The 14638-nt window shown below is 45.7% G+C and overlaps 1 protein-coding gene across 5 annotated transcripts in view; it reads left to right on the forward strand.

Moving 5' to 3' along the window:
- The window catches only part of COL7A1 (collagen type VII alpha 1 chain), a 106255-nt gene extending 91644 nt beyond the window's left edge, over positions 1-14611 (forward strand). For 4 of the 5 annotated variants that reach the window (XM_081850977.1, XM_081850978.1, XM_081850979.1 and 1 more), the window contains 17 exons: positions 224-295; positions 878-913; positions 1008-1088; positions 1749-1802; positions 2483-2536; positions 2626-2688; positions 3190-3252; positions 3939-4055; positions 4378-4455; positions 5930-5983; positions 6447-6495; positions 7090-7122; positions 8692-8787; positions 10001-10114; positions 11160-11222; positions 12145-12324; positions 12796-14611. In XM_081850977.1, the coding sequence (XP_081707103.1) occupies positions 224-295; positions 878-913; positions 1008-1088; positions 1749-1802; positions 2483-2536; positions 2626-2688; positions 3190-3252; positions 3939-4055; positions 4378-4455; positions 5930-5983; positions 6447-6495; positions 7090-7122; positions 8692-8787; positions 10001-10114; positions 11160-11222; positions 12145-12314 (1197 nt within the window). In that variant the 3' untranslated portion in view covers positions 12315-12324; positions 12796-14611. The remainder of the gene's footprint in view (positions 1-223; positions 296-877; positions 914-1007; positions 1089-1748; positions 1803-2482; positions 2537-2625; positions 2689-3189; positions 3253-3938; positions 4056-4377; positions 4456-5929; positions 5984-6446; positions 6496-7089; positions 7123-8691; positions 8788-10000; positions 10115-11159; positions 11223-12144; positions 12325-12795) is intronic. The other variant, XM_081850980.1, reaches the window with a different exon arrangement.
- Positions 14612-14638: the final 27 nt, after the last annotated feature.

Here is a 14638-nt window from a genome sequence, read left to right on the forward strand (position 1 = left end):
AAAGTGCTTCCTGAAATAAAAATGTCTTCACCAAGTTCCAACAGGGAGGAAGCTTGTCTGATCTTGGCTAGGAAGAAGTTGAACACATGACTCCTAAACTCTGGCTTTGGCCTATAGTAATTTTGTAAAGTGATTTTTGTCCCTTCAGCACCAGGATGGGACAACCAACTTCTTTTCTCTGTTGCCCATATTTTTCATTAACGTTCACTTTTATAACCTATAGGGAGCGAGAGGTGAGCAGGGAGAGAAGGGGTCAGCAGGATTCCCAGGAGCACGTGGTCCTGGTGGGCAGAAGGTAAGAGGTTATCTCATAGTTCACTGATTACTGTTGTCCTGTATGACTTCAGGAGTGACACTGTTTGACTGGTGGGGATGTTGGGTGTGAAGAATGCTTTTTCATTTAGGGTGGATTTAGGAGACAACTGCTTTCTTAAAGACGACTGCACAAATGACCCTGCAGGTTTCATGTCTAAAAGTATAAGATGGCCGTACTCAGAGGTTGCAATCTAAAGTATTGGTAATATGGCTGGTTGACAGCAGCTAGGATATCGATGTGATCTCGTCTTCTTTTCAAGTATCATTGCAGGTGCTTTGAAACTTCTGCTAGCAAGAAGGCTGCCATTCTGGAGTGGCCTGTGCATGTTAGAAAGTTCGAAGATGTCAGCAGAATGATGCCCTTTTGTAGTCTTAATTGTTTTTAGAGACTCTCATTGAGACCAGCAGAAGTTTTAATTTAGATTGTGAAGCTGAAATGGCCATCTCCCAGCCTTTGATCTTTATTGTATGCAGATCTGTGTGCAGGTTTCTTCTTTAGCATACCTGCCCACTTGACGTCTCACCTTTGTATTAAGCATTTCCATATTGTGTATTTGCACAGGGAGAAGTTGGTGCATCGGGAGAACCAGGAGAGCCGGTGAGGACTTGTCCTTTGCTGCTCATTCTGCTCTGTCTTACACAGATCGCAGCCTGAGATTCACAGTGACTTGCCTTCCTCTTTATCCCTCCAGGGCCAACCCGGGAAGGATGGCATCCCAGGCACCAGAGGGGAGAAAGGAGACATGGGTCCTTTTGGGATGCGAGGTCCAAAGGTGTGGCATGGTGTTGATTTGCTTTCTTTTGTGTTTCTTGCTGTGATCCTGAGAGATGCTTTCCAGACAAGGAAGTACTATGTGAGCCCCGCCACGAAACAGAGTGGAGCTGAACCTCTCTGGCAAAGCTATTTTAATATACTTGAGAACTATCAAAGGGAAAGTTCAGATTTTGTGGTGGTTGTGGGGTGTGTTGTAGCTTCTTATAGCCCGAGACTGCTTGTATTATCAAGAAAAGGTTTCTTCATCTTGTAATCAATGATTGCATGTAAAAGCTGCCTCTGTAGCTCATCAGAAATAGATGTGAAGATCCTTGGATTATATTGGCAGAATACATCCCTTGCTGGCCTGGCACAGTGGGTAAAAACCTTGGATTGGATGTGGGAGATCCATGTTCAAATCATTCCTCAATCATGCAGCTGATTGGGTGGCCTTGGGAAATTCTGTATTATTCAGCCTGGTCCATTTCACCAGATGGTTATCATGCTATTGTCACCAATGGGCTTGCTGTTGCTTTGTCTGGACGGGGGTCAGGAAATGTATTCTAAAATCCTAATAATTTTTTGTAAAGAATGGCAACGAACTGTGTACACCGAACAGTACTATAAAAATGGTTTAAGACTCATTTGGGGTGTTCTATTTCTCTTCTACCTGTTGTAGGGGGACCGAGGGATGAAAGGAGCCTGTGGCCAGGATGGAGATAAGGGGGAGAAAGTAAGTGCCAAAGTTTCTCTTGGTTCCTCCCCCCCCCCCTTTTTGTATTATGACACATTGGGTGGTACTTAAATAAATAAAAATGCCAGTGTAAGGATTAGCGCTAGTGCAAGGGAATTCCACCCCCCTCTCTAAAGCACTAGAAGTTTTCAAAACATTGCTTTGGGCAGACACAGAATCTGTATGTGTAACTGCACAGAAACTCCAATCAGCTGAGCAATGGCGGGGGGGGGGGGGGAAGGTTGCTGTTCCTGTTCCTCAGCGATCCCAGCCTCAAAAGGATTGCTGTCCCTGCACTGCTGTCAGCAGCACAGGGGTAGCAACCACTGCTGCATCAGGATCACTAGGTATTCAAATCTTTAGCCTCCCCTTTCTCCAGCAATCCTGATGCAGCTGAGATCATTCTGCGTACATGTGTAGCATGTGGCTGTGTGTGAGAGATGTGTGACAGCACAGCATCAGGAGAGGATGTGTGTTTGTGTGGTTGTGCTTATGCCCCTGCCCACCACTGTGCCTGCCCATCACTTCTTGTTGCCCTTGAGGGCAAAAAGGTTGCCCACCTCTGTCCAAGAGAGCAGCCGCTCTTCCTATGAAGTGTATGTGATCACACTGCCATGCTAGCACCCAGCATTTCCTTCTCTTGTGTCCTTTCTCACTATTGGACCCTCCGTCTCTTCTAGGGAGAGCCAGGCCTGCCAGGCCGAATGGGACTTGCCGGAAGGAAGGGTGACCCTGTAAGTGTTCCCAACACATGCCAATGAAGCAGTGTGTGGCAAGACATGTGTTTAGAGAGGTCAGCCTACCTTGTGCTTTCTTTTCCCAGGGTGAGGTGGGCCTGCCTGGAACCCCAGGAATCCCCGGGAAAGAAGGCCTCATTGGACCCAAGGTATGGATTAGAGAACATTTATGTGGACTCAGTTAATTGGGCTGGAGGATGGCCAGTAATATGAAGCTGCATCCCAGCAAGATGGAAGTACCAAGGATGGGAACCAGGCAGAGGACCTTGTCGGTAGTGGCACCCGCCCTGTGGAACGCCCTCCCACCAGATGTCAAAGAGAACTATCTCAAAGAGAACTATTCAGATAGAAGATATCTGAAGGCAGCCCTGTTTAGGGAAGCTTTTAATGTTTGATGCATTACTGCATTTTAATATTTTGTTGAAAGCCGCCCAGAGTGGCTAGGGAGGCCAAGCCAGATGGGCGGGGAATAAATAAATAAATTATTATTATTATTATTATTATTATTATTATTATTATTATTATTATTAGTTCTTGGGTCTGGTTTTTCTTTTGGGGAGGGTGGTCTTTATGAAATGCTTACTCTTGCAGACACATCTAAAAAGTCCACTTAAGTTATATACTTGATCAATATGTTTTTTTGTTATTAGGGCGACAGAGGATTTGATGGCCAACAGGGGTCCAAAGGAGACCAAGGAGAAAAGGGGGACAGGGTATGTTGTCATTTCCCTGGAAAGTGGTGAGGTTTCTGGTTTCATCAGGATCAAAGGTAGTCTCAGACTGCTGAAGAATTTGAGAGCATCCCTGCATGTCCCTTTTCTGTGCTCTGGCACAAAGTGCAATGCCTTCAGACATGCGCTTCATCTTTTGTGTGTCTGCTGGGCAACTTTGAGCATGATGCTTGTGAAACCTCATTAATTGCTAAGCAAAGCTGTTTCCGTCAAAAATTGCAAGGCCCTTTGAGTAAAAAGTGTGGCGTGTGAAACGGGAATCACATTGTCTACATAGAACTATGGTAGACATATTTCATTCAAGCGCATGATGAAAGCAAAAAAAATTGCTCCATAACTCAGAAGGAATGGTATTGGCATCAAATGAAAATGAACAGTGGGCCAGTATACTACAACGTGTAGTAGGCACCTGATAAATGCTTCCCATCCATAGCAAGAGCACTGTTGTTAAGGGCTGTAAGCAGCTGTGATAACACTGGAATCCTCCTATCAGTGAAGTGCCTTTTGTTTTTGAAGGCATGGAGAAAATCATCTTACTATTTGAACTATTTTAGTCCATGTCAGCATTGCATAATATTGGCCTTATGCAGAAGCAAGGGGCAATCAGTTTTGTTTGCAGGTTAGGGATACCATGTTCCTATTCTTATCCTCTGTTCCTTATTTCATAGGGTGCTCCAGGCATTATTGGCTCTCCAGGACCCAGGGGCAGTGATGGACCACCAGGGCCCCCTGGACCCCCTGGCAGCATTGGCCCAAAAGGCCCAGAAGGGATTCAAGGGCAGAAGGTAAGTGCCCATAATTTCCACACCACTTTCCTGAAAGCCAAATGTCTGTGCTTTTTTTTTATAAAAAAAAGGGTTGATTTGTTGCGCTAGGGCTTTGATCCGCTTCATTTGTGCAAATCTAAATCTCCGGTTTTGCGCTTGAATCCCTCCCACAAAATAGTGATGATCTGGAGGCCCCGTGTCCCCCCCAAACCTGCTGTCCCTTCTTCTTTTTAAAGGGCCACATAACTTCTGAGCTGGAGAGGCAATGCAAGAAGTGCTAAAAAAGAAGAAGAAGCAAAATAAAGCAATTGTCTTGGTGTGTTTGATTTCCCCATTTTAGGGTGAGAGAGGGCCACCAGGAGAGTCCGTTGTAGGAGCCCGTGGAGTCCCAGGTCTGTCAGGAGAAAGAGGGGAGCAGGTTTGTAAATATGTCTGTAAGTCCCTTTGGAGAAGGCTTGCTGGCAGGATGCTTCATTTACTTTGAAATAAAGTAAGGTGAAGGAATTCCATCAGTTCTGGTTTGGTGTTATTCAGATTTACCCAAGGTGCACAGGCCACTCTGCAGAGAGTTTGAGCTATTGAGCTAGGTTGTCCAGGGGCCTGTGGGATTGTGGAACTGGTAAGTCCTTTCTGCACAAAACACACACACACTCACTCCAAATTTCCCTGGAGATTTCATCTGGCTGGGCTTTAAAATCTGCCACCAAAATCTCTCTCTCTGTGTTTAAGCCACAACCCTAGAACAGAAACCTCATCGTACCTCAAGTCTTCTGGCAAAGTGAGAAAACTCAATTTGACAGGAAGCTCATTTCAGCCTCTCACAATGCTGCACCTTTATATATATTTGCTACATGTCTTCATGAAACCTCAGTTTTAATTTGGACTGGCAACTTGTAAGTGCTTTGATAAAAGAACACATAAAAAACTATTTCAGGACCAGTAGTTACTTTGGTCACACTAGTATCTCCAAGCCAATAAAATGGAACCGACGGGCTCCAGACAACAGCAGCAACAATGCCCAACTGATGGAGCCCCAGTGTAGAAGTTTCCCAGGGATCACTAGGAAGGCTGGGGAAGGAGCCACACACTGAGCAGGCCAAGACTGGACAGGGTCAGGCCAAGGAGCAAGTTCTGTAGAAGAGTTGAGAACCATAGGTGGAAGGAGTTTGTGGTGGGTACTTTGGCTTAGCTGCAAGGAGGATACAGGAAAGAAAAAAATATTAGGCACAGCGGGGAGGAAAGGGAAGGGAGCGAGGGAATCTCTGGCTATCAGCCAGATGCATTTTCTTTCAGCCATAGGATCCTTGGATACCCTTGCTCTCTAGGCTGTATTCTCAGCAGTACAGATCCGGAACTAGCTGGCAGACTGGATCCTCACACCCTTATATGCCAGATTGGCGGGGAGGAGCACACCTGTTGGTCACCTGACATCACGATGGTGTCCGGTGACATGTTTTCCTTTGCCTGCACCATTTGAAATCAGACTTTGCAGGTAAAAGGCATAGCACTTGCGCGGGTTGGCAGTCAGTTGATTGGCGGCACTTGCAGAGCTGCTTGCTTTGGAAAGCAGTGCTGCTGTTAGCAAGTGAAGAGCAGGTGGCAGAAAATGGCTAATTAGGGCCATAGGTTCTGAATGATGTCCAGCTCACCTGGGCTAGGTAAGGACCAAAGGCTTACGTTATCTTCTCACAATGGCAGGATATGAGCACTGTAGCAGTCTCCTCCTGCTCTTCATTCCCAGCAATTCATATTCAGAAGCTTCCCGCTTCTGACACTGAGCACCTTCTCTAGCTTATATTGCAGATCTTCCAGAAATTGAGTAAGTTTCTTAGCATTATAGTGTATTGTCTTCTGTCATCAACTTGCTGAATTCCTTTGTTTTTTGTTGACAGGGAAGTCCAGGGCTTGATGGCCTCCGGGGAGAGAAGGGAGATCCTGGAATGACGGTGAGGAGAGAGACCTAAGTTCTCTGGCATGACATTCTGAATAAAAACTCTGGGATGGGATGGCCATTTCAATATTGCTAGTCCTATAGTGGCCAATGGCGGTCAATGCAGCCAAGTTTCATCCTTTAGCAGGATTTCCTTTAAACTAAGGTTACTAGATGTCCCCTTTTCCCAGGGACAGTCCCCGGATTTACAAATCAGTCCCCTGACAAAATCCTATCATTCCTACTGAAGTTGAAAAGTGTCCCCAGATTCATTGGGGGGAAAATCTGGTAACCTCACTTTAAACTTGCTCTCTGCTGCTTCATCCATTTTGACTCTGCTCTTGTGCTGGAATGTCTTTAGGCAACAGAAGTTTGCACTCTTAACATTCCCTGTGTATATCTCACATTGCTGCGTCAGCCATGGGAGACTTATGCAGGGGTAATAGAACTCATCATGCTATGTACTGTCCCCTCTGCAGGAAGAAGAGATCCGTCTGTTTGTCAGGCAGGAGATGAGTCAGCACTGTGGTAAGGCTCCACCCGCCACTAGCCTTTGACCACCTGCACCTCCATCCTGCTGTTTTCTCCCTTGACTCTTCCGCCTTATTCTGTCTTTCTGAGTGTCCTTCTCCTCCTAGTTTCACAGGTACCCTAACTGGGCCTGAAACATACTTGTTCCATGGTGATAGGTACCCATGTATTTCTCAGGCTGTCCCTTCGGGAGTGTTCTGTCTGAGCCAAACTACACTTGTCGTGCAAAAGATCTGGGACTGGATTATCGGCTGCTGCCTTCTTTTTTTAATTGAACTGCAGTTGTGGGCTGGTGGGAGATGCAGCAGGCATGGGGGTTGTGGGATGTTCAACTCTTCCCTCAAGTGCTGTTGTGTAAATCAAAATCCATCTCCAGGGGTTTTTTTGCAGGGGAATAAGTTGCACAGGGGGAAAGGCAGGTTAAATTCCACTTCCTCCCACTTGCTGCTGCCAAAGAAATTGACAGTCCCTCACCCCATGGCTATGTTTCGGTTGGTTTCAAATCTTCCACGTAGCGTGTAGTTTGGCCTTCAGTGCCTGAGACCCAAAACTGGGTGCCTGGATGAATTAATCGCCTATTTCTCATTTCAGCTTGTGGAGGCCAGTTCTCCCCTCCTGATCGACGTGAGTATATTTGTTTCTGATGGATCGGCTTCCTCTTTGCCGTAATCAAAATCCCAGCCAGCAGGAGCGGCTGGCATGGTGGGATGCTGCCAAGGACCTGCCCTCGCCACAACTGCGTTGCTGCCTTGTACCACAATGGGGTGGGGCAGAACGGCAGCAGGTTTGGGGTGTGTTGGTGCACCAGTGGCAGCATCTGATTGGCTCTGCACTGACCTTGCTGCTGCCTAGCCCCACCCCAGCACCTTCCAGGGAAGCAGCAGCAGTGCTGCTGTCAGGAGGGCAGCTCCTCAGCACCACCCCACCATGCCAGCTGCTCCGGCCAGTCAGCAATAAAGAGCAGCATCCTGTAACTCATGGACACAGGAATATGGTTTGTGCTTCCAGGTATGCAGCAGGCTTCATCAGCTCCCTACATCCTTTGTAATGGGCACTGTTTTTATCACCCCATTTGTGTTTTTAATCAATTTATTAATTAGCGCTTTTCCAGCTATATTTTGTAAATATCAAAGTATTAGTGACCTGTAATGTGAGTGTTTCATAGCACTATCATATTCATTTTTGGGGGGAACAATACAGGGCAGAACTTTCCAATCACCTCCATTTTAGCAAGCTGTTCAATGGCAGCATCCGGAAATGGATTATAGTGTTATAGTGCTGAGTTTGATGCTTGAATGGGAACATAGTGAAATGAGCAGCAAAGCTTTGGGAAAACCTAGCACGAATTATCTTCCTCTTTGTTCTCAAGGGAGAATGGTGTGTGCAGGGAGAGGAAGCAGAGGAATACAAGCGGAGGAAGAATTTTGGAGGGGCGGTGGGAGACCATGAGGATCTCAACAGCACAGGGAGCCTCAATAGCATGCAAATAAAAAGCATCCCCAGAAGTACCATCATCAGGGGTGGAAGGCTCTGAAGCAGGGCAACACGCCTCAGTCACCTGTGCTCAGGAGCTTGTGGTCAGAATTGGATTTCCAGAGGTGCTGGGAGGACTCGAGGGATTTCTCAGGGCTCCCACCTGCCTTCACCTCCTCCTAATATCTCACAGATAAATGCTGCATACCTGGGAGCAGCCAGTGCTGTTCTTATTCGTCTCCCTGACATGTACTTCCTGCTGTTTTGCTAGTAGAAGCTTTCCATGTGTTGTTGTGTAGTGCTGAAACATTGATCCACCCAAATGTGCCAGGGCTCAAGGGCACAGTCCCGCTTCCAGCATGCAAAACTGGGACACAATTCAGCCGTGCAGACTCTGGTCTGCTTTGCAGAAGGGTCCTCTGCCACTACAGGAGGATATGCCTGGCTGAATTGGAAATGCCACTGGATTGGGCTGCTGGGGTCAAAACGTTCTCTCTGTAACAGTCGGCCCATCATGCAAACCTTATGTCAGGATTTTCCCTGTCTGAGGTGTTTAATGGCTGACTTTTGTGGAAGAGGACAACACTGGGTGCGGCTCTTGAACTCTGGCTGTGGGGTGGGCGGGGGCCTGTGTTTCATGTCTGGAGTGGGAGGTAGTACAGCTTGTCAGTCACTCTTACGTGCTTGTTTATGTTTGTGTTGTGACCTTGCCCCTCCCAGGTCTCCTCCCCAACTATCCATCCACCCAACCGTTCCCATCTGTCAATGCTCAAATAGTCCCTGTGCTTAAGTTGTCCCACGCTGAGGAAGAGGAAGGTGAGTCTTGTCTCTTGCTGTTTCATGTGCACAGAAGCACCTCGGCTAGCATGCGCAGGGGTTCTGCCACCAGCCTCCCCTTTCCTTGTCTTTTCGCTTCCCTCATAAAGCCAGCTGCAGGAAAATCCAAGCTGTTTCAAAGGCAGGATTCAGTGATAGGCTTGGATCTTTTGAGGGCAGGGCCATTTCTGCATAACGAATGTAATAAAGTGAAAATAGCAAAGCATCCTATGGGGATGTTGAAGACTTAACACATTCATTGCAGTATATACTGTAGCTTTGCAGACCAGAGCGCTCATTGTCAAATGTATGATCTCCTTAGCTTATCCATTTGTCAGCTGAGGAGGATTAAGCTTTCTTTATCTGACAAAGTGCAGTCTAGCCAGCAAAAAGCTTGTGCCATAATAAACTTGTTAAAGACTAGCAGTCCTTTTTGTTGGCTTTGCTACAACAGATAAACATAGATGGAGTTGATAATATTGCATTTAGAGTGGTAATAAGGACAGAAGTACTGGCAGATCCTTCTCATGGTGACAGACCATGAAAGGACCAATGGCTACAGAATATACCAGATACGTATATTCTACCCTTTGCTGGAAAGTTGCCATTTGTTCACCCAAAATACATAAAGTTGCTATGCCCTTATACTGTGGGGCTTGTCTTTGGGCAATTAACCGATATGGCATAGATCAACAAGCAGCTATGTAACAATTCTTCCATGTCATGCATACAACTAAGCCAAACTATGGTCTGCTGTGAACAAGCAAATACGCAGGTTACCACGCTACCTGGGCTAAGTCATGGGTTGGTTTAGCATTACATCAAAACCCGAGCTTTTGGTTTGTCTCCCCCAGACCAACCATGGGTAGTAAACCAAGACAGACTTTGGATACAATTCCTGCTTTGTCTGGAGCAAGAGCTCTGCTTCCACAGTTGGAGGCAGCAATGCTTCTGAATACCAGTTTCTGGAAACCACAGGGGGTTTCCAGAGAGTGCTCTTTTGCTCAGATCCCGCTTGCTGGTTTCCCACAGTCATCTGGTTGGCCACTGTAAAAACAGGATGCCAGACTTGATGGACCATTGGCCTGATCCAGCAGGCTCTTCTTACTTTAAGTGTGCTCAGGATGAGACCTACCCATTTGTTCTTCCTTCCTTGCCATCCATTCCTCATCATTCTTGGATTCCTTCTGAAGCAGCCGTTCCTGTTTTGTAGGGAGCCAGACACGACACGTAGTGAACGTAGATGACCCTGAGTATGAGTACATCTACACAGAGGAGGACTATGAAGAGGGAGCAGATGGGACAGAGAGCCCTATGCTGAGGGATGGTGAGCTCCATTGGTCTGCAGAACACGTTTGATGGAATTGGGACATGCTCTCCTGCAGTTGCCCCTTGGGCGGGAGGTAGCAGCAGGCTGGAGCACTTGGCTCCTGCTGAAGGCCAATGAAAGTGATTGGGAATCTGTGTGAAACGAATTACTGGCTTTGGGTACCCCCTGCCCCATAGCATACATTATATTGAATATAAAACCACTGCAGTTACTAGTGCTGCATACTCCTCCATGACCACTAGTTGGCAGCCTTGGCAAGTAATATTGTAATTAAAAAGCAGCTAGGTGGAGAAGTCACTATCCTTGGCCATGGGACGAATGGGCTTTGAAAGATGGAGAGCTTTGGTAGACCTGCCTCCCACCTTTGGTAAGCAACAAAGTAGAGATCACAAGTAAGCAAGGAAGATTCCATGCCCTGATTGAGAATAGAAAGAAGCTTCAGTATCCAGCAAACACATTATTAATTTTTATAAGTAACATCCCCCACAGCTGAACTAGCCCCTGCAAGGTTGGTAGACCTTAAAGTTGCCTCTTGGGCTGGCATATCACTGACCAGAGTTTTCTAACAGAAGGAGTGTAGTGGATTAATAAAAAAGACTCCTTAGGAAGCCAGTAGTTAGGCCTATTCTGTTACTCCCATACTTCTTTTCCTTGCGAGTCTCAAGGATTTTTAATTTTTTACACTGTGCAAACTGTATCCATAGTATACAAGGTCCAGTTTTTTCGCTTTTGATCTTTAATCTGCAGGGGCACGGGAATAGTGAGACTTGGATGATATAACAGCTACAGTTCACTTTCCTTTTTTGTTTTATTGTGTGTGTAGATAAGATGGTGCTACACTGTGATCTCCTTTGGTTCTGGGTTTTGTTTTTGGCCAGAAATAAATTCTGGGTCTCCTGAAACACCTTTCATGCCCTCGCCATCCCATTCCTTCTTCCCATTCTGGGGTGGCAGGGAGGATGGGGAGAAGCCCGATACAGACACTAGAAGCTTCTCCTGTGGCCATGACTTCTTAAACCAGTACTCTGCTCCCTGTTTGTAGAGGTACTGAGCCCCAGGGCAGCTTCCAAGCATGAACGGCAAAAGAGAGCTCCCTCTGAGGAAGGTAAGCAGCAGACCTGCCTTGTGACCTTTCTCTCAAAGGAGCTGTCGTCTCCTTTCCTTCCATCCTCTTGGAATGAATAACGAGCCATTTGCTCCACCTGCTTCTGGTGTTATAAACTGTAAAAAGCAGGTTATCTGATAAGGAACGTGGGGACTGTGGGGTGCATGTGGCCTGCCAGTCCCCAACACCACCACTTGCACCATTACCATCAGGGCCAAGCAAGATGGTGGGAATATTGGCAGGCTGAATATGGCTCTGCTCCGCTTGGAATTTGCTGCCAAGGAGTGTGGTGGAGTCTCCTTCTTTGGAGGTCTTTAAGCAGAGGCTTGACAACCATATGTCAGGAGTGCTCTGATGGTGTTTCCTGCTTGGCAGGGGGTTGGACTCGATGGCCCTTGTGGTCTCTTCCAACTCTATGATTCTATGATTCTATGGATCCTGAGGTGGCCTGGTATTCTTTGTAAAGGTGGCATTTTCTGGCAGGGCCAGTCCTCAGACTCCTTTTAGAAGAAGAACTCAAATCTAGTTGTGATGGGACTTGGAGGGCGTGTTGCTTGAACTTCTGTAGATAAAAATAATGACATGTGTCCGCAGCTGCATGTTTCCAGTATAAGCCCTGGTCCTCTCAGATGCTTCTGTCTATACTGTGGATGAGTAAACTTACTCCTTGTGAGGTGACAGAAGTTAGAAGGAAATCTGTAGGCTGAAGTACGTGAATGACAACATCCTAGCATAACCTGCCGATGTGTTAACTACCAACCCTGTGTGGCTCTTTTCCACCCTACTCTGGCACTGTCTTAGGCACAATAGAAGGTCTGCAATGTTTTCTGTTGAGGTTCTTCTCAGTGTAACACCTGAGAGTGGATGCTTAAGCCCTAGGGAATCTAATGTATAGGTTTGTTTCTTCTCCCTGACCTTCCAGCTGAGCCATGCTCCTTGCCCCTGGACGAGGGAGACTGCAGCAAATACACGCTAAGGTGGTACTATAACCAAAGAGTGTCTGAGTGCCGGCCCTTCATCTACAGCGGTTGCAGGGGGAATAGCAACCGCTTCCATTCCAAGGAGGACTGTGAGCTTCAGTGCAGGTCATAGGCTACTGCAGGTAAGATTGGTTCAAAGAGGGGCCTGGGAGCCACTTCTCCATCTTTTAGTAATTCCTAAAGCATCTTTCCTCAACACTGTGCCCTTTAGACGCTATTGGACTACAGCTCCCATCAGCCTCATCCAGCATGGCTAGCAGTCAAGGGTGATGGGAGTTGTAGTCCGACAGCATCTGGGGGACCCTAGCGACTCAGCTATACAGCTGCAACATTTTAAGTGTGTTTTGAGTGCAATATACAATGTGACACTAGATGGCGATGGCGAGCCTTATGGAAAATTCAAGGTCTTTTTTTAAAACGCTTTTTTAAAAAGCATTTTCAGAACGGTTTTTATATGTATGTAGATTCCACCCAGGTTTGGGAAGTCTGTCCTAAACCAACATGTTCAAAGCAGGATCAGTTTTAAATAGTTTTCAAAAATTGATTGGGTTCTCTCTTTCTCTCCTGCCCCCCCCCCCCCCCCGTTTTGGTAGGTGGCAACACATTGGATCAGAACAGACGTGTATAAACTCTGAAGTGGGTTTTGGGTTCTGGGAGAACTGACCAAAAGAAGAGTTCCGGCTCCTGAGGCTCCCAAACTATTCCTATCCTGCGAAAGGTCTCAGAGTTACACACACACAGTACATTTGGTCTGAGACTCATCTTGCAGCCATTTCTACTGCCTGCAGCACAGTTGCGTGCGTTTGTTTGTGTGTATTTTGTATGTGTATGTGTGCGTGTGTGTGTGGGCTGCTTCAGCTGGAGCAGAGAAACGGTGCTATTTTTTTTTTTAAGTATTTTGGTTGCTCTTGATTTATTTTTTAAAATAAGGTGAAATTTTTATCAAATGAAAAACATATGCATAACCTCTTTTATATATAATATAAAAAGAAAAAGAAAAGACATATTTTAATTAGAGCTCTCTTAACTTATTTGATGCTGGCCGACTGATGACACATGGAATGTATTATATAGCCAGACCAAACTGATTCTCTCAATTCAGGTTTGCATCCTTTATGAGCTTTTCCTCTTGCTCCCCTGTATGCCCTTTCTGTTCCAATAAAAAGTGCTATGAATATCTGAATTCAGAAGTCCCATGATGCATTGCCAAAGCTACAGTTCTAGCGATGCTCCAAAGGGTTTGTTTCTGCAACTCTTCTGTAAAACTTGACCCCCACCCATCCCACCTGCCCCAGCTTATCAAATGAGGCTTGATGAGTACACCTATGATTTGCCACATCTGCAAATCTGGTAGGAGAGTTTGTCACTTGGGATGGACTAATAGGGTAAAATGATTCTTATGGAGTGACATGACCAGGAGCAAGACTCTTCTAATTAGCTTTTCCTCTTTCTCAGAATCTTCCAATGCCTGCAGTGTACGTACACCTCTTCATTTTTCAGCTTTAGGCTTTAAATCTGCTTTGGGCAAAGTAACTGCACAAGAAATCATATGCAAAGCAGATGAAGTCCAATCTTACCAAGACCCCTGTAGATGTCACCTCCATGAAAAACAGGGAGTTGAAAAAATGGAACCTGAGTTTCCAGGCAAATTAGTGGTTCCATTTAGCTATTGTGATTAATCCCCATTAATAGACCCATTCACTATGAATTTGTCCAGCCCTTCTCACATCCAGTGGCAGTGAATTCCATATGTTAACTGCATTGTGGCAAAGAGGCTTCCTTTTTCCATTCTGAACCTACAGATTATTCTGAACCTCATAGTATTTCATCATATTTTAAATAACACTACTTATTTTATAAACCATCATCCTTTAAATGGCTTGATTTCTAAACAAGAGTCAAATGCTAAACCTTTCTTATAGGTGAAGCTGTCCAGTGCCTTGATCACTTTGATTCTTCTTTCCCATCCCTTTTCTAATGCTATTCTATTCTTTTTGAGATTGGGCAACCAGAATAGTAAGCAGTCTTCCAAATGTGGCTGTGCCACAGATTTAAATAAAAGCATGATGAAACTGACAGGAATTATTAGGAAAGAAATTGCAAATATACTTAGCAATGTTTTTTCGGTGCTGCTGCACATTAAGCCAACATTTTCAGTTATCTCTTTCCGAGGTAGTTACTCAACCAATTCAGATCCCACCAAAAGGTATAATTGATGTTTATTTTATTTTTTTGGCCAGAAACCTTCTAAAATACTGTTGTGGTTGTAAGAACCTATGGGGAAACACCCTCCTGTGTAAATATCACTCTTAAAAAAATGAATTCATTTGAAGAAGTTTCACCTTAATCCTGAACAGCAAGCAATAGTCTCCAATAAACAATAGCATTTTGGAAGACTCCAAACAAAAATCAGAGCACGTGTATTTTGTATGAGGG

Source organism: Podarcis erhardii (assembly GCF_964252035.2).
Source record: "Podarcis erhardii genome assembly, chromosome: 2".
NCBI lineage: Eukaryota > Metazoa > Chordata > Lepidosauria > Squamata > Lacertidae > Podarcis > Podarcis erhardii.